The sequence below is a fragment of the Vanellus vanellus genome, assembly GCF_965231255.1.
Source record: "Vanellus vanellus genome assembly, chromosome: 3".
Classification (NCBI taxonomy): Eukaryota; Metazoa; Chordata; class Aves; order Charadriiformes; family Charadriidae; genus Vanellus; species Vanellus vanellus.
The window spans coordinates 37,527,977-37,548,504 of NC_138907.1; the positions used below are offsets into that span (position 1 = coordinate 37,527,977).

The 20,528-nt window shown below is 36.2% G+C and overlaps 1 protein-coding gene across 1 annotated transcript in view; it reads right to left on the minus strand.

The window, feature by feature from the left end:
• Nucleotides 1–20,528, minus strand: part of BIRC6 (baculoviral IAP repeat containing 6) — a gene marked incomplete at its 5' end in the record, with an annotated part of 189,395 nt that overhangs the window by 76,315 nt on the left and 92,552 nt on the right. Inside the window, 11 exon segments of the mRNA XM_082481945.1 lie at nt 2,078–2,207; nt 4,049–4,192; nt 5,104–5,884; nt 8,924–9,145; nt 9,663–9,771; nt 10,953–11,209; nt 13,451–13,730; nt 14,340–14,540; nt 16,423–16,617; nt 16,805–16,901; nt 17,455–17,630. Of these exon segments, the coding sequence (XP_082338071.1) occupies nt 2,078–2,207; nt 4,049–4,192; nt 5,104–5,884; nt 8,924–9,145; nt 9,663–9,771; nt 10,953–11,209; nt 13,451–13,730; nt 14,340–14,540; nt 16,423–16,617; nt 16,805–16,901; nt 17,455–17,630 (2,592 nt within the window).

Consider the following 20,528-nt stretch of genomic DNA (forward strand, 5'->3'; position numbering starts at 1 on the left):
TGTGTCCTAACCATGGGCTTCACGGAATGATACACAAGTATCACAAAGCTTTTAATACAATCAGAGAAATCACACTAGATGAGGGATGGAAACAGAAAAGAACCTTAACTTTTCCAGAATTAATTCTTCCAATTTAAAATGAGAGTTGAGCTGAGGAATAACAATTCCATAGCAAAACCCACAGTTATGGTGCCCTACAAAGTCAACATTTGATCAATTTCAATTACAGGCATTACAGTACATCACATCATCCCATTCCCCTCCCCAGGCCCTATTAGCACTGGCTATCAAGTTGACTGCAGTACACCACTAAGGCAGCTATTCAGTACAGTTTACATCACTGCTCAACAACTGATCTCTACTTTATATGCAGTGACTACCCCACCCATTACAGTAATTCTGACTACAAATTGCAAAAGGATCTCGAAGACCTTGGTCGCATTCAACACATGACTGTGTCTGGACAGTAAATGAATACAGAATTCTGTCAGAAATAGTAAATTATTCCTGATAAATAAGCAAACATTTTTCTAGGCTTCACTATTTTTTAAGTAAAATCCCAAAGCATTTTACTTAATGTTGTTCTGTCTAGTGCTCTCCCAAATATCTTCATAGTATTTCTATCACCTTGTTAGGTAACATACTTATTGCCCTAATGAATTTATTAACAATTTTGATGTAAAGATCTTCAGTAGATATAAAAAAAAAAAAATAGTTCCCTCTGAACTCCATGAAGATGTGCTTCAGAAATTAAAGATGATCTACACTGAGTTCCAAAAAATTACACATACAAATATATCTACATCTAAGAATATACATACCTAGTCAGATATGTGTGCAGCTAAGTGCACACACTTCAGTGCACATCTGCAAAAATGGCAAAATCATAATTGCTGGATGATCTTTGACTTTTCTTTGCTATTACTGGGAACCACACCTTAAGGGTAAAGAGGAAGTGCTGGGGTTTTTTCCTTTTTTTTTTTTTTTTTTTTTTTTTTTTTAAATTAGACACACTTAAAAACTGATTTTTATTGTAACGTCACCTAACAGATTTTGCTAGATTTCTTCCCTGAGGAGAATCAACTTGTGTCTTTCCTGGTTCCACCTAGAGAGCTCTGGCATGGACACAACACTTTGGTATGAATTCTACTCCTTATCTACATTCAAAAAAAGATCACTAATCTAATCTTTAACATATAGCTCTATTTTTCTAAAGTATTAAATAAACACTAAAGTTCAAGGTGGCATTAATTTTAAGATTAAGACATCTACCATTCAGGTGTCAAAATGTGTATTATGGTCTGTGGAGACCTGGTCAAGAGTCCCCTACAGAGTGCTTCATCTCTCCATGTATATTCAAGTAGTATAACTGAAAGTACTGAACTTTAAAAAAACCTAACAAATACTGTCATGCCTTAACGTTATCTTCTCATTGTATATAATTTTAAAATCAATCACTAACTGTAAATTATGGTTTTCAATCTCCATTTTAGTAAGCAAAATCAAATGTTTAGGCAAATGCATAACCACAGAAATTAGATGGAGCCTTCATTAACACCCTTTTGATAGCAACACAATTGCACTTCCATCTTGAGATAAACTTTTAAGTTCCAGGATATTTACCTGATATAATTTGGGAATATTTAAGTGACTGGATGAAAGACAGGGTGTTTTAAAGACTGATATTTGCAGCATCATTTGTATGGTCTTGCAAATATCCCATGAGAGAGTTGAGAACACATTAATACTAAAACCCAAACAACCACCCCAAAACAACCAACCAACCAAAAAATCCCCAATCAAACAAAAAAAATAACGAAACAAAAACCCCACCTTCCCCACCTGAGTTTTATAGAAGGAAAAAATAGTATTTGACCAGTAAAAGTGCATTTTACATGGAACATAGGGCATATGCAAAAGCTTACAACTTAAACCACTGTTTCATATTCAGCGATTACTGATGAACACTGCAAATATACCTTAGACATACTTGGTTTATGTGGGTTTTTTGGGTTTGGGTGGGTTTTTTTGGAAACTGTATCTTAAAAAATTAAAACATGAACTATTGCAAACTTGCCTGACACACGATCAAGAACCTCTGCTAGAGTTGTTGAGACAGGCAAATGAAGAGTACGAAATTTGTGTCCAGCTCCATACATGGGATGTTGAATTACATGACTAGTAGCATTAATTCTACCTTTGTACAGCTGAAAGGGGAAAAAAAAAGTCAACATTTAACATGACTAACATTCAGAGATAAGTTACCACACTAAGTACTTATAAACTCATCTCATCAAAATAAAGTTACGTCTTTTGTGTGCTATAAAGAAAACTGACATATCCTTCAAGTTTGAAGATATACAATAGAATGCCTAAAATCAGGACAAGTTTAATTTTTTAACTCAAAAGAATTTGCTTCTAAAGCCTATTTTTAGGATCAGAAACAATATGATATCATATTTCTTTAAAAAACCCAATCACTTTATATAGCTGTGTATGAGCGAAAAAGTAAGTGTCTGAGACTTGAAATTATTTATAAAATTAAAACTTAATTGTGAAATTAAATTAGGAAAATTACAATATACTTGGGGTAGAGGAATATGTCATTTCCCTATCGTTCTGACTTGAGGACGAAGTTTATTCTAGATTTAATATCTACCTTTTGATATTATGATGGATAACTAAGTCACTAATAGTTAAAATATTTCAAATATTTTAACATAACATATTTTAGCCCAAGCTCTGTCCACAGTTTGTATCATTCTTTGCTTGCAGTAACTTTTTACAGACTTTTCTGCAACAAGAGTGCCACTGGTCCCCTGCCTCCTATCATCAGGAAAACTGTTTACTAATACTCACATAAAGAATCAATTTATCCTTGTGCAAGATTGTCAAACAAATATAATACTTGATGACAACCAGAATTTAGCTTATAAAATACAGGTTCACTAAGAACTTAAAAGATAAAAATGGGGATCCAATCTTTGAAAAATTACGTTGTTGGATATACTAGAAGTATATACTGCACATCCACACTATGTTTAAGGCTTCCCGCTGGATGTTAAAACCATCTTTTCCTCAGTAATAATAGCCAGGTTATTTCCTGGTGTTTTCAACAGGAGAAACTGAATTATCTGACAAATTCTTCTCACGATATTTTTTCTGCTTTTACATACATAGTAACATTCTGTAAAAATTCGTCCTATGTAAGACAAATTACTAGAAAATTGATGTTAACTTCACGTTATCAACGGCCATGCTAACAAATCATCTCAGCCAGGCTGAAACAAAACATTTAAGTGTTTGTGCTAAAACTGTGTCTGTTCTTCCTTTTCCATTTTATACTTTCTGAGCCAGTTTCCCTGTCATTTAACTCATGTAGTACTTTATTTCTGAGATGTAGTAAGAACAGCAGAAACCAAAGCAGAAAATAATTTTTCCTTGTATGGGAATATCAGATATTTTAATAACTTCTGTTTTTCCTATATTTCTTTATTTACAGCTTTCAGTTGAAAGCATAGCACTGTAGTCATTAATTATAATTCTCTTTTATGATGAAGCATTTGAAAGTATAAAAGCATACATCTGTTTTACCAATTAATTCAAGTATTTGTCATTCAAGAATTTATTCATGGTGTTTTGGCTAATGCTGAAGGATTGTTGCAAATTCTGAAGCATCAAAACTACAACCGTTCCTCAATTAAACCGAAACTGAGGAACTGCTGGAAGGACAAGAACTTGTACCTATATTTGCTGCTAATATGTATGGATACTGTTAAAAAGTCTTACATAAGATAAATCTCAGTTGTCAGTTCTTTGCGAAGCAGCATATTTTCAACAAGATGGCTTTGTCTTACAGCAGTGCCTTAAATTTTCTTTAAAATGCTGAGTTACCATTCACCAACACATTCCTTTCCAAAATTCTGCAATGTGTACAGCAGGAAAAGTTGCCATCTGACATTTCTAAGTTGAATATACCCAGATCATTATTATTTTTTTTAGGCTAAAGTTATTCCACGTTCACCATACAGTTATCAAAAATTCTTACTGGACATGGAGACTGAAGAAACAAAGTCACTTTCTCATCCTCTAGCATCAGTTGCAAAAAAAGCCTTCTAATAAATCCTGAAATGTTTCCAGAGGTTGGGAGGTTCCCACGCTGAGGAGAGGACTGGAACAATTCACAGAGAACCTGGGAATACAAAGTGACATCAGATTTAAAATATTTCTATATTTAGGTCTACAAAATATAGCTCAGCACAGCCATAATAGGCAGCGCCTAAGATCTACCTTGCAGTTATCATTCAAACCAGATCAGAAATGAGCACCACTGGAGAAAATACTAGTAGCAAAAAACATTGTAATTTTTTAAAAACTATCTAAGCATCTAAGTAATTGTAAACGTGTAGACTCCTCAAAAAGATAAAAACCTCAAGATAAAAAAATTTAGAAAAATAGCTTTCAAATTCCTAAAGCAACGATTTCCCACTGCATAATGCAGTATTACTACCAGCCATTAACAGAGAACTGTACTAATTTTTTTTACTGAAGTCTATCTGTTCCCAGGGCATTGTCATTCTTAATGTTGAAAAACTTTTTTTTAATTATACTTTTATTCAAATAGGCCTGCAAGCTTAACAAATGTGAGGAAAATAACTGAATTTGCACTAGAATGTCAAATGCAAAGCCATATTCTGCAAGAGCTCATATTTCCCTGGTCACAGATTGTGCGGGGTATGTGGTTGTGCATGCAAATTTACCAGGAAATCTGAAGTTACTAATATAAAAGATGTGGATGAAGCGTAATCTCCAAATTCCATTCCAGAAGAGTTTAGACCTCTTAAATACAGTATTTTGGTCTAAAGTTTATTCTCTAAAGCAAGATGAATACAAATCTATACATAGGACTGGACAGTCATGCCAAAACATTTTCATACATTTCAAAGTCAGACCAACAAGCTAATAATTTTAATACAAAACTTTTCCAGTCAATGACAGCTTAAAGTTATTTTATAGAAAGCTAAAAAAAAAAAAAGAAGAGTTTTAAAAGTTGGCTGTAGTTGTTAATAAAGAAATGAAAATGTTATTTTTTTTCTCTCTCACCTGTGCCATAAGTCTCTGGTTATTAGGATGGCAAGAAATACACTGTAAGAAGAAAGCAACTGTTGCATTTTCAATCGCCGTCCGCTGCTGAGTGGTCAAGCCTGTTGTTACTGTTGAAGAAAGCAAGCTAGATCTTGCACTGGTCTGTTGTGCTGTCACATTGTGTCCTCCAGAAGCAGCACCAGAATGGCACAACAGAAATAAAAGTGCTGTCCACAAGGGATTGACTTCAGAGCCACCCAACCAATCCTTCATCATGTGGCTGTTGCCAACTTCTGTCAAAAACCTGAGGACAGGAGCAACCAGGTCTGCCGTGATAGGCATTTTATTAAAGTGCTGTGGAACATGATGCCTCCTGAGCCTGTCCTGGGTGATATCCATTGATTGTGCAGTGCAGTCAGAGCTAGAAGTATGGTTAAAGCAAAAACTAGCAAGACTTCTTACAAGCAGTGAAGGCAACCCTGAGTCCAATAATTGCTTGATAGCTTCGGGAGACTGAGACGAGGCAGCAAGAGTAGCCAGGTGAGACTCTGTTAGTGCAAGAGGGGCTTGTGCGTTTTTAGAGTCATCTGTTAAAGACGAACTAAGGTCCTGCTTTTTGCTGTCATCAGTCATGGACAGTCTGTGTTGACACTGCATTGGAGGAGGAGTGATACCCATCCATCCCATGAGTAAGGAAAAATAATTCGGATGGATGTGGCACATCGAGCAAAGCAAACTGTCAACAGCTTTCTTCAAAACCATGTTGCAGGGAAGAGACATGGACCAGTTAAACAGTGACCTGTAGAAGACAAAAAATCATGTCAACACATACTTCGCCACTCATAGTCCCTTTTCATCACTGGTTCATAAAACATCTCTCTGCATTGACGATTATTGTAGAAACTGTTGTAAAACACACTGAGCTGAGCTTGAAAGCCTTGTTTGGATCACAGTATCAGTAGGATATTCATTACCCAAAAGGCATTCCTCAACCCTAGGTTTAAATTTCTTTTCATCTTACTGTGTTTAAATAGAAATAAACTGACTTTTCTGGTATACTGCACATGAGAGACAGGATTTTAGTCTTTTGACAGTTGTCACATAATTTCTGCATTTTTGAGCCAACTGCAACCTCTTCGTGCTTTCAACTCTATAAGCTGCTGTTACTAGGATCACACACACTTGCGCGCTCATTTGCATAAAGCTCTCTTAAAGCTTTGTAAGAACTGAAAGTATTTTGAACATGTTACAAAATTTTTTAAAATGTGTTTTATTGGGGTTTTACCTAAAGATGTTGCAAAAAAAATGAAAGCAGCAACAATCTTGTTGGTTGAATGATGTTACCCTCGCTATCCTTACTCAACCTGAACTTACCACACAAGTTAACAACAGAATTATTCCTCAAAGATATTAAATCCCATCTACTTTCAAACTTACTTCCACCCAAATACCATGCGCTTGAACGCTAATCCAAGGCACATGAATGCAAAGGCTAATTTAGCTCCTATTATTCAGCTTACATTTCAGAAGTGCCATTTGTAAAACAGTGAAATCATCATTTCTTCATACAGACTTGCTCAGAGTAGGTGAAGTATTTTAAAAAAATCCCACAGTTTTCAGAACTGCATTCACAGTATTATGACAGCATACATAAGTTACATTATCTTAAGCTTTACATGCACAGGTGAACACACACCTCATGCCCCTTCAATGTTAGGTTTTTAAATAAGGTTGGATATATCGTCATACATGACATTTCTGTTTGAAGACAAGGACTGTTTTCCCCTCTTCTGGATGGAAGTGTTGTTCTATGTTTAGCCTAAGGGAATCCAAGAGTCTAGAACATAACATGGGTCTAACCAAAAGTCAGCTTTATCATCAGTCTAGTGAATGCCTGATAAAAAACACTCTCCAAGATAAAACATTAAAAATTCACCTCAGTGACCAAAGGACTCATAACTTTGAGAAGACAGTCAAAGTCTCCCAAAGCCCACATATAATAAAGGTACACTTAAACTCTTCTCCAGCTATATATTCACACAATCCTTCCGCCAAAATTTTCTGGGTAAGTTCATGGTCTATGAAAAATAAGATTCTTTTCCAACTAGATATTAAAAAATAATTACGGAATAAATTAGTATCCATTGGCCAAAGCAGAAATATTGAAATGGAAAATGGGGATGATGGGAAAATATATCCAAGACAAAAGCGAAATATTACATGAAGTAAAAACGAGGAGTTACAGCTAGAAAAAATGAAAAGATTTCAAAAATTAAAATATCAAAGAGGATGAAGAATACACGAGAAGATATTTTTATTAGAAGAATCATTTAGCCCTATAAGTCTGACAACAATCCTTCTCTATTTATTAAAAATGTACTTTATAATTTGCTCCAGATACTGGCTGATACGAATTATAGTTTTATTTGGCAGGACGTATAGGGACAGGGCTATATTGCAACATGCATATTAAAACTAGGTACAATAGTTTTATTAGTATTCCTTAATTTTTTCCTGGGATGAAAACAACATACTCTCCTCCAAAAGACAGGAATTTAGTTGTGAAACCCACTTTTATAGTAGTGTAAATCTTAGTGGGCTATCCATTTTAGGAAGTCTATTTTTGTTAAGAGTTCTTCCTTTTCAAATGTTAAAATCCATCCTGAAAATGTATTTCTGTTAAAATGTATTCCTGACAGGACTAATTGACCTGCAACTTAAAATCCTTAAATTAATTCCCCAAATGAACAAGCTTATTTTGAATTAACAATTATTTATATGACAGTATCACTGAATTGTCTTTGGAAAAGGTCTAGCTTGTAGTCATGTATCTAAAGACCACCAACTTGCACATATAGAAGAGCTCCCCATGCTTGTACCAATAACCGTAACTTGTACCTTTCCCAGTGTTTGAATGTTTGACTGTGCCTAAAGAAGACAGTAGGGTAGCAGAAAAACATGAATGTTTCCTAAGAGCAACAAAAAAAAGTATGTCCTATCAAAGTTCCTTTCATTAACTGGAATTTTATTCAATGCTACAAATAACAGACACTTTACTAGGTACGGGAGTTTAACAGCTATATTTCTATAATACACATGAAACAAAGCTATGTAGCTTCTCTTCTTTGTTTTGCTTAAACCAAAGAGATGGTTATGCAACATAAATTAGGAAGGTTAACTCATATATTTTCAATCTGGAGTCATCAAAAGTACACATTTGGTGTTTAGGGTGAACTTTCCCTTGGAATCAAACAACATCCAGCAAATTCATACTTCAAGATTCTCTCAAGATTTTATGCTTTGTTTCTTTCAAATCAGACTATGACTGGAACAAAAGTGGTGACTCTAAAAACCAATCCCCCCTACCCTAGCTTTTAGCTAGCAGTTATACATATTGGACACCATGAGTAATAAATTAATGCTTATGTAACAGGATACTAAGAAGATCGTGATTTTTAGGCACTGTGAAAATTACTGCCAACACTCAATTTCAACAAGAACAGCCCAGAGTTATCCATTAAAAAACCCGCAAACAAAACCAAAAATATGGAACGGTTTACCTTTCACACATGTGCAAGTATATAGACGGATTTGCTGTTTTCTTTTGGATTTTTGTTTTTAAACACAATTATACCTGGAATATGTGAAGTGCAGTTTTGTGTTTAGATCTACAAAACCACCTGTTTAGATATCTTTAAGTATTCGCTCTATCAATAAGCTTCAGGATGACAATTTCCACTACTGTTTCCCAATGACTGCACTTAAGTCATATCATTTCAGTGAACAAAATAATTCAGTTATAAAAAGTACATGGTGCAAGACTTTTTGTTTTACTTACTCAAAGAGCTCTCTGTCCAGCAACGCTGGTAAATCATACTCAACAAGCAATTCATAACTATGCCACAAAATTGCTGCTACACAATGCAAATGGGAAGGAGATGGCATCAAAAGACCATACTCTCTTGTTGAGCTATTTGGACAAATGTAGCTGACCCGGCCGCTTTTTTTCATAGCTGCAACTCTTGCGGAATCGCTGACCCATTTCAGCAATGCTTGAATTCTGGAAGGCAAGATGATGTAGGTGTAGGATTATAAAGGGTGAAAGAAACACTCAAAAACAAATTAGCTTGCTTTCTTTTAGTCATCTGAATTACACATTTGTCTCTTCCTTTGAAGCAAAGTTCAAGAGAGAGCTCAAACTCTGTTTCTGTTTTCTCAAGACTTAGATCACTAACAGGGGAAAAATGAATTAAAAACACTTATCTTGGAAAGCTAAATGTAAGCTTTCTTTCTACAGAGAAAGAAAACATAGCAGGCATTTGAGTTCTCAGTATTTGAGAGAAAAGGCAGTTGAACCCTAAAAGTTTTATCACATTTATAAGAGCAAAAAAAGAGGGACAGCATTCTTTGCAAAGGATGCAAGGAGCTAGGAGGGAAAGCTTCTTTAGATTTCTGCACTTTTAGGCTATCTCATAATAATCAGATTTTAAAAGTCTGTTTTTGTGCAGTAACATCAAGCCACTACTTAGCAGATTATTTTTGTATACACTTCCACATGAGAATCCAAATAACATTACCTATCTTTTGTTCCAGGGTCTTGAGTTGTTCCAAGCTGATAAAGAATGTCTATTGTGGAGTCAGAAGAGAGACCATTTAATCTTCCAAACAGTAAAGGGCTATTCAGATCTTGCCGCATTAAAAAAAAAAAAAAACAAAAGGGAGGAGGGGAAATAACAGAAGTACTTATATATGTAATTTTTTTAAACTACTAATGAAATTATTACAGAATTGCAATATTAACATTGAATTGAGTTCTGCCGTTAACATAAGGATGCAATTCTTATACACATCACTGTCTTGAAACTGTGCATTTTGTACATTCAATGCAATGAACGTTCAGCCTTACCAGAAAAGGAAAAATCATTGCAACATTGATCAGATACAGGACTTAAACGTTAAACTAGTAGGATTTTCTTCAACGTATTCCAAAGACAATTCCAATAGAGCTGTCCAACCTCATACTTCACAGAAGCAAACATGTATTTCAAAATGGAAGCTTATTTAACTCCAATTTCCATCAATGAGACTAAGGCCAAGGATCTCCTCAGATTATTTCCTATACATCTTCTCCTCATTGTGCTCATGTCCTGCCCTGCAGGAAACTACTCTCTTATCTAACAGCATTCCAGCAAAAGACAGTAGGCCACACTGAAACGTTAACTCATGGCAAAGTAAGTCCTGGAAGCCATTTTGAGAATCTGTTAGTATCAGCAACTTCAAAATAGGAAATGCTTGATTTCAGTTTTCTTCCACTTAAAAGCCACAGAACAGCAAAGCGGTATGGAATCAGAAATACAAAAATCCAGTGCCTTAACAGAAGAGCTACTGCAAAATTTCACCGTGGGACAGAAATTAGTTGTTCAAGTGTCTTGATTACATACCTCCACCTGTAAATATATTTTCAATGCTTCATGCTATTTAGACTTTATACTGTCCTACAAATACTGCCCAAATTTTGCTGCATTTGTCTTCCTTAACACTACTCACGGATACTCTGTATTTTGAAACATGGAGACACAGCACATATAGTAAGACGTGCTTACAATATATTGCATGTCCTACTCCTGTGTCTTCAAAACATTCACTTAATTATCTATTCTGCACAAAAATCAAAACAATCCTGGTTGCACTGCTTTACTGTTGTAGAAGTACCCACATACAAAGACTGTGATACTTGGAAGCAGAACAAAGCAAGTTCTGGCAACCCAAATTCAGAATCAGAAAGTAACATACAACTATACTATATTTGTACATTTATACAAGCAATGTTTTTAAGCAGCAACTGAAAAGAAAAACACTGCACTCACCTGCAGGATCGCTCCCTGATGCTGAGCAGTTTCTTAGAAGAATGTCAATCAATTTTAGGCCTATTCTGGTGGACTGAAGCCCAATTTTTACAAGCACAGCCTCAATGTTTGGAGAATGCATACCACAGTAAGGTGACATTAGTAAAGCAGCACATGTCTGCAACAGATTAGCAGTGGGTGCTGCAGCACTAGCCATCATTCCTTCTAAATCACTTATGTGAGTGAGGCAGTGGTGTAATAACCTTAACCATCCAATACTGAAAAGGAAAACAGAAAAATGAGCTAATGCATCATTTTCTTATTATTTTATTTTTAATCTATAACATAACTACATGTATTAGATTCTAAGACAAGTATTGCAGAAAACGGCTGTGACATGATCAGACATCATCTGAGAAAAGCAAATTAAAATGACTGAATTTAAGACCACAAAGTAAAATACATTAGCAATGCTGTTGTAATCCCTGGCTTAACGTTGCAAGAAAGGCAAGGTTTGTGGGTAGGAAGAGATAAGAGCCTGCAAGTTTTATTACCAAAGTTTCTCGAGATTTCTTGATTCACATACATATTTCTTCCAATAGGGCCAACCTACTGGGGTAAAGCTGGAGGGGAAGGTGTTTATATATGGGGAAAAAAGTAGGGGGGCAGAGTGTGTTGTTTTTGCTTTTTTTGTTTTCTTGGTGTTTTTTTGTTTTGTTTTGTTTTTTGTTGTTGTTGTTGTTTTTTGGGGGGGGGGGTGTTTTTTTTGGGGTTTTTTTTTTGTTTTTTTTTTTTACACGTTAAAAGGACCTGGCCAACACATAAATGTGAAACATGAAACCACATACTGCCTCACTTAGGCACCATTGGATTTATTTGTATTTAAGGTCAGGATTCTGCAATAGTGGCTGGCATTACAATTAGACACCTGCACAGCTTCTCTGACTTTACAAACTTTTAGGGTCACACACATCTACAATACATTACAGTGAAGCTTAGTGAACCTGCTTTAAAAAGCACGCAGAAAAAGAACAGGAATTAAAAATGTTAGCCACCGCATTTGCCCCACATATCTCTTATTCTTTAACACTATCATTCAGTATTCCTTCCTTGAAAAGTAAACCTATTGTAATCAAACCAATTTGAAAACACATTAACTAGACTTTATTTATAAAAAAATATACTAAAATGCTGTTTAAACAAGCATTATGAACAAGATGGCAATCGAAGTTGCATGTGAAATAAATGGCATCATTTCACTGACAAGTTCGAAACTAACAGGTTAACTTACTTTCACAGCTAACCTTACCTCCTACCGTTCAAAAAAGGGGTAAACTTGCATACAGACCTTAAATGAAGTTTACACTCTTATTTTAGGAATAATTTACTCCTAAATATTTATCATTTTAGAAAAGAGAACAAGTTTTCTGTTATGTCTAAAACAAAAGTATATCCAAATTTATTAAATATCTCTACCATATTACTACCATTACTTTATTGAGATACTTATAAAACTAAGCTGAAAGCCACAATAAAGCATCTCCAGACATGAAGAATGTACACTCACCTTCTTTCTTTAAATACTGATTACTTTTGTGTGACTTTGAGATAACCTTTTCTGAAGCACAAATATAGCAGTATTATAAATCTGACTATAAAAAATTGCTTCACTGTTCTTGAAGATCAAAGACCAATTTCAGTTATAGAGCTTCTATCAAAAGTTGTATAACTGACAAAACACTGGACAGTATTCATGTCCTCTAAATTTACTTACTCTCTCCAAATTTTTCCCAGCAAAAGAAGAAAGGTTTTTAAAACTTTCCCATGCTGTTTTTTCAAATTTATAAACCTTAAGGTTCAAAAATGAAATATTTTAAAAGTAACAAATGTCTACAATTTTGTAAACTAAATTTCAGAACCAGGAAATCTCAAAAATTTACCCATTAAGTTAAATTCAGACTCGGAATATTTTAACACCTTTTTTTTTTATTATTTTTTAAATCCTCAAGGGTTTATTTACTTTTATTTTAAAAATGAGTACGAAACTCAAGATGCCACCTAACCCCAAAAGAGCTTTTGAAAAGAAATCTTGCTGATATGCCAGAATCACAATAACATTCAGTTCCTATTTTGCAAATGTTTGTAAACAGCAATATCAGATATGACTTCCACAAAACATCCCATTGTCCTATTTATATTCCTGCTCCAATACTTACATAACTGTTGACTTCAGTAGGGATAAAAAATATGTCACTACAGTTTTTTTGACAACTGCCTACCCATTAAAAACACAGACTGCAACTCTGTATGCTTTCCTATCCTTTGTATTTTTTCCACCATTGCAGAGATGAAACAGACCCTTTCACATATGGAGATATTTGAAACAGATACTACAAAAACAGGTATTCATGAGCACAGTTTGCTACTGAAAAGTCTCTCAGAGCAGAAAACATCGTTCAAAAAGACAAAAGCATGAACCAGCATGAACGTGCCTCTGCCCATTGATACTAGAGGCTTACCTTGTTTTAGAGACCTGATCCTCAGAAGGAAGGAATGGATTATTGACAGTTGCAGATGAGGTGTTTCCAAAGGCTGTGAGGCCTAACAGTTTGATCTGAGAGAGGCCTAGTGTGCTGGCATCCCGAGGGCGATGGAGACGGAGGCAAACAGCTGAGGCAACTTCAGCTTTTACCAGCTGGATTTTTATATACGTGAGACCGCTTGTGATAACAGGAGTTGACAAAGGTAACATATTGACACCATCTGCGCTTATTTCAACAGATACTGATGAAGGGCAAGCTACAGAGTAAGATAAGAAGGTTTAATACTATTTCAATTCTGTACTGGTTTGAATTTTAAATGTTATAGATGTATCCCTGTTAAAGATACCGAATGAGAAGACTGAAATGATCTTAGGCAAACACTACTACAAGAACTGCAGCTAGAGTACTGACCTGTGCAATGCTATATGTTAAAATGCGAAAGCATTTTGGTGTACAGTATATACAGTTTATTTCAAAGACTTATGGTGAAGAAAAGTCCTGTCAGTGTAAATGCCACACGTTTCCCTAGCAGGGCTATGACAATAAGAGCTGAAAGTTATCATGCTTCATTCCGTCCACCATACAAAACTATTTTGCCTGAAGACACCTGACAAATATCACATTCTCACTAGGGAAAGTTTTGAGAAGTTTGACACAAAAACATGTACTGAGCTAGAAGAAATCAAGCAGTGGCAGGGCCTTCCGTTTTCAAGGAAAGCAGAATTAGCAAGCTTTTCAACTTATTTTACAGGCATTCTTCAAACAACCCATCAGGTTTAGTTCCTCTGATTATACTCTTTGCATTATTTCTAAATCCTAGCCTTCAAATTTTCAAACTGACACCAATGTCAGTGAATCAACTTACTCGCCAGAGAGGCTAGGTGAGGCTGGATGTGGATCTCCTTGAGCAGCACAGCTGCAGGAAGGTGAATCGTGAGGTCGCACCAAGCTTCCTCGGGTAAAAATATGTACGACCACGCAGCGGACCGAGCTCGTCTGTGGGGAGGAGTAGCCTGTAACAGCACTTCAGCAGGCTGGGCAGTGGGACTGCTTGAGGTGATGGAACCTTCAAAATGAGTACCATTAACATTGATTATTAACGTTTATTAATAAAACCCAGATTAATTTACAACCTGAACTGTGGCAAACACTTTTTTTTTTTCTTTGTGTCACCTGTTTCAGTTTATTGGTAACATCCCATGTGCAATAATGACAACTGCCGAGATATTTTTTCTTTTACGCTTAGACTGTTTTACAATACGCAGTTTACACATCCACATGCATATGTACGTGCTTAAAAATTTGCTAGGGGACACTTGCTACCAAAATCCTAAACTTTCTATCAAGAATTCATTACGAAAAGGTGCAGGTTGTACAGTATGCTTAGAACTTGAATTCAGTTAATTCATAGTTAACATAACAAAGGCTTTAAAGGATTAAATATTACGAAGATAACATAAACGACTTCATAACCAAAATCTGCAAACCCTTCTGTTTGAAAAGGTTCGTTTCACATGAAAACCTGTTTCTAAAAAAGACACTAGAAGCAAAAAACCTGACCACGGCAGCTGCTTATTTTTCTTAGCATGAGTGAAGGACAAAGTAGGAAGATCTAGGCTATGACTTCTTTAGCAAGTAGTATGGCACAAGACCAGATTTGTGCTGTTCAAACTACAGGTACTTGGGGTGTTTTACTTTTAGAGTAGCTCTAGCCTAGCCCCATGACTGAATGCCCAGTAGCAGCTGGAAGTGAATTCCTGGACACATTTTGATAGATTTTCAACCAAATGAATTGAGTTCATCTCTCAGAGAATACTACCTGATGAGAATCAGAGTGTAGTAAGTGAGGACAACCAGAAGGTTAATTTCAAAAGCACACTCCTGACTGAAAGTAAAATATTAAGATAGATGCACTCATAGCAGAATATCAAGAACTGCAGCACTTTGCAAGTTGGGAGGTAAGGCATGCAAGAACCCACCACCATATAAGCATGGGATTTTTCTACTTAAAGTAATCAAGTACCAACATTTGCAGGATTTGTAAATTTACCTTTCAGAAGTCTGTGAAGAGCGAGGTAGAGGATTTCTAACACACCCCTATTCTGCCAAATAAATCTATTTTCTTTTTACTTTTTTTTTTTATTTCATTACTTTTGACACTTAAATTTGAATGACAGGACTGAATGGATTTCTCTTGTCCAAAAATTTTTCTAGAAATTTTAAAAATAATCCTTTCTTTCTTCCCTCTTGACAGTGAGACACACTGTATGAATACATTCATGGGCTACGCTAGGCTAGTGGACAGCGACAGAAAGCATTAAGACACTGGTAGTGAAAAGGAGCCTTGGTAAAATATCAGAGTACATCTACATCTTAAAACACATGTATTTTAGTTAAGTGGCAGGCATTGCATTGATACCAACAGAGCATTGCAATTCTAAAACATTCATGCAGGCAACATTGGAGCAATTAGCTGCAGGTGTGAAAGCAGCTGCAGCAACATCAGCCCTACGCTCCAGCTTCTGCTGCTCTATTTGCCCTAGCTTGGGCTCATTCTGTGTCATCCAACTTTGTTACGCTTCTGTAACAGCTCCATCAAATCTGATGTCCCTTAAGCAAAGTCAGTGAGTCTTAGCATGTCTATGGCAGCTGCTGGGTTGGAACTGGCTATCCTCTGACCTAGGGGAGAAGGAAGGGGCCCACCTTGATGCATGACTACATCAGATACAGATCACTACCTTTCCTTCTTTCCTCTACCCACAAAAGGTCTTATCACCTGTGGATGAGGGGCTAACGTCCTCCCCCAACATCACCTTGAAATACCAAGAACCCCTCTGTTTAGAAGATTTAATAGTATTGCAACATTTGACATTACCACAATAGTTTTTGTTAAGAACATGATAAAGATTCAAATGGATATTAACGTAAGAGAAAGTAGTATTACTTACCCAAAGGTGCAAAATTGTGAATTCCTTCTGCATTATCAGGCTCAGAAGCTAGTACTCTAGCTTTCAAACTGCTATCTGTTGCTTTGGTGGGACCAGAATCAAGAAATTTCATAATAGTTGAAACCATACTTCTTGCTGTGTTAACAATAGCTCTTGTGCTCGTTACCATGTTGTTACAAATAAGCTGAACACCACCTGTGTATAATGCAGGCAGAGAGAAAAGAAAGCACACTGTTCAGAAGCATGCGATAGATTCTAAGCAAGCAAAGGCCTATTTAGTAAATTTGCTCTTCCAGACACATATCTGTATTCCTTCTTTAAGCGCCAAAAAAATCTACAATAAACCTTTTACTTAATGCAGGTAGAGAAAATACATTCTTACCCATATCATGGAAAGCCTTCAGTGCCTCACTTGTATCCAACACTCGTAAAATGAACCAGAGCAGTGGCTCAGATAACTGACAAGTGGCTAGAGAACCCTAAAAGAAAAAGTTAAGAAATACAGAGTTTCACGCAAAATTAATATGACAGAAATACACATTAGTCTCCCCTTTTAGTAGGCAAAAAACCCAGAGAGGAAATGCCACCATAGTTGACCTCTCTGCCATGAAACAACAATATCACACTCTATACTGTTCAATCCTACGTAGCAGAAGTCTTTGTGGTAAGGAAAAGATCAAACTACCAGAGGTAAGCAGCTGAAGGGGAATAAGAATACCAAGCATTTAAAAATATCCACTGATGTGAACACAATAAATGTGCTTCCCACACAATTAAACATTCAATCCATCTTCAAGCCTTTAGCCAGGAACATTCACAGGAATGTCAAAACATCCTTACAGAAACTCTCTCTCCCCCTCTACCACGGGCAATGAAGGGAGGCTTCCTAACTTCAGCACCAGAGTGAAGTGAGGTTGGAAAAATGTTAACGTCTTTTACATAGCACTAGTTCAGTTTTCTGATCTTATTATAGGTTACAGTATCAACTAACCTATAGTTCCCTTGAAGCACAGCAGACCTAAGGGAACCTACCTGTCTTCCCATGTACCCACAGGCCATGTAGGTAAGAATTGGCTGAAGCATCACTTGCACTGTTGTTGCTTTTTTACTAAGCGTTGTCAGGATAGTGAACAATCCATCTCCGACCGATATTGCATCTAAGCCACCGTGAAAGTTTTCATGTTTAGTGAGATGTAAGCCACTCGCACCTTAGTGAAAACAGAAACAGTTCAAAAGTGAGACCTAACAAACCATTACAGGACATAAGAGAACTCAAGGATATTTAAATTACTTTTCAGTTAAGCCTTCACATGGATCTTACAAACTACAAATGGGCCAGTTTTCAGGATCATATAAATTACTATTAGTGTTCCCAGATACAAGCTACCGTCTTTACAGTATACATAAGAAGACTTGACCCCGGAAGTCAGGGTCCAACTTTAGATAAGATCATACAAATGACCGTAACTAGTGAAGGAAACAGAACAAGAACTACAAGGATTGGAATCACTCCTAGCCAGATGCAACTAACAAGAATATAAATTTTTTTCAGATAATAACAGAAGTGCACTCATGCAGCCAAAAGAACCCAAAACCATTTATCATATATATTTCTATCAGAAATACTTCTCCTGGCATTCTCCTTCTTAGCGGTACAGCTCAGGATTTATTAATGGGGATCTACTGAATAGCAGTATTCAGCAATATTGATTACACACTGCTGAAATTGAGGATGGAAAGCAAAAGAATAGTCTTCCCAAGGAAGAGATAACCTCCGTAAATACAACTGTCTGACAAAGAATATGACATCAATCTGGAGGAGAAGTGGTTTTAGATTTGAGTGGTGAGAATGGATGGAATAATCTAGTTCCATTTAGAGAAACCGAGTTATACTAACAAATAATAATAAAAAATAACATGTTCAAGTGATGTTTGGAACATGCCTTAGAGAAACATTCCAGCAAGAGAACTGACATCTGTAGTACTTTAATCACCTTCAAGCTATCAAGAAAGAAAATATTGATAAGCACTGGATACATGGAGACAGACAGAGAAAGAAGAGTCTTAAGACTCAGTCTCCGCATGGTCTAGAAAAGTTAAATGGAATGAGTGATGGAACTGAAGACAACTAAGATGGGTTTGCTGTGAAGCCTTTGAGGCAAGGAGGAGGGGAATACTGTTACTTGTATGATTTTCATAGTCTGTCAATGACAAAGAATAAAATTAAACTCATTAAAATTAAAAATTAAAATTAAATTCATGTGACAAGTGAATTATTCAAGGCCATCCTGGTTCCTGACCAGCTGGCTCGCCAGGTGCAGTAAATTAACATTATTAACAAATTTTGACAACACAGCCACTACTTATTAGTACAAATCTGCAGACGTCTTCTTGTATATCTTTCCTGGGTAGCTAGCATGCTGCACTAGTTACTACGTGTTTACTACTATATGCTGATAACTGATTTTTGGATCATATATAACCTTGGCTGTAGTCTTGGATAAATGTTTTGTTCATAGAAATTGTCTGGAGAGAGCTTAATACAGTTCTTCATGAAGGAACTAAAACCACAACTAGCTGTGTTATATCTTCCCAAAATACACATACAAATTAGTTTCAACAACCTCTATTAAAAGACCTTGGGAAGAACAATCCACTGAAGGGATCAGCTGGCCCAGTATCCTGAATTCAATGAAAAACATTCTGAAACAACACTATCTTTCCAAATTGCCTTTTTAAAAATGCAAAACAACTGCTAGACAGAAATCGGTGGTTTAGAAAGACATCAAAGTTGAGGAGAAGAATTTCTGAATTTCACCCCAAAGAAACACATATTGAGCACAAACCATCATTCCCAGAACAAACTTCTTTCGGTGTTCACAGTGTATTTGCAATACGACACCAACTACCCAGAGTAAAGGAGAAGGCATTGTGGAAATTTCAGGAAGGTTCCAACAGCCCAATAGACTTGTCAAATCTTGCCTGCTGTTTAATTTGACTGCTGAAGGTTACTACTTTTTCCTTAATTGTTTTTATGCCAAAAATGAACCACTGGTCTAACATTCACGTGCTCTCATCCAAGTAGTATACTGTTTTTTGATAATATCGTTGGTTAACAGTTTCACATCCGCTTAAAAGAGACTAGCACAGAAAAGGCCAGAGGTACTGTCTTCGAAACAACAGAATTACTACAAAAAGAAAAAAGTTTTACAACTGTTACACCTGAAATGTAGTGCAAGCTCTTTGCCTACCCTCCTGCAAAATGTTTTTCCAGTATTGTGCATGCAGTAACACTCATGGTATTTCAGTCAGTGGTTTAATTTGTGCAAATAAACTCCATCTTATCATCACAGCCCACAAGCAAGTCACAAAGACAATCTCTGTGAGAAAATGCACCTTAGGTACACGTCTGACAAACAGCAACTTTGCTGTTCAAAGTATCATCAGCTTCCTCACTTGTTTGTAGCAGAAAGATCCCACCCACAAATACATGACTGGACCTCCCAGAACATGATGTTAATGAGATTTCTGGTAAAACAGAGGAACAGAAAAGTTTATATATTCTATGCAAGGGCCACAATTGTGATTTTTCTTATTCAAAGGAATGATTAAAAAAACGGAAAATAATGCAATACATAAGGAATAATTGAGGTAACATGTTTATAGTACAAACTGAAGACTAGTCCTAATCCATGCATAGAGGCACGCGACGGGCACAGAATGAAATCAAGGACATTTCATTTAAACATAAGAAAAAGGCTTTTCCACTTTAAGAATGATTGAACATTGCAACAGGCTGCCCAGAGCAGCTGTGGTAATTCCACCCTCAGGGAATTAAAAACCCAACTGGACAAGGTACTGAGCAAGCTGCTCTTGAGGCATGCTCTGAGCTGACCCTGCTTTGTCCAGGGAGGTTGGACTGGACAATCTCCAGAGGCCCCTTTCAAAATTGATCACTCTGAGATTCAGCAAATTCAAATGCCAAACGCATTCCTGTTCGGTTTTAAGTACTGTATCCCGCCTCACGGTAGGTTTTTTCCACGTACCTGTTCCCCCTTTCAATTCTTATCAGTTTCTTATTTTCTGTCATTTCTGTGGCTCCGTCT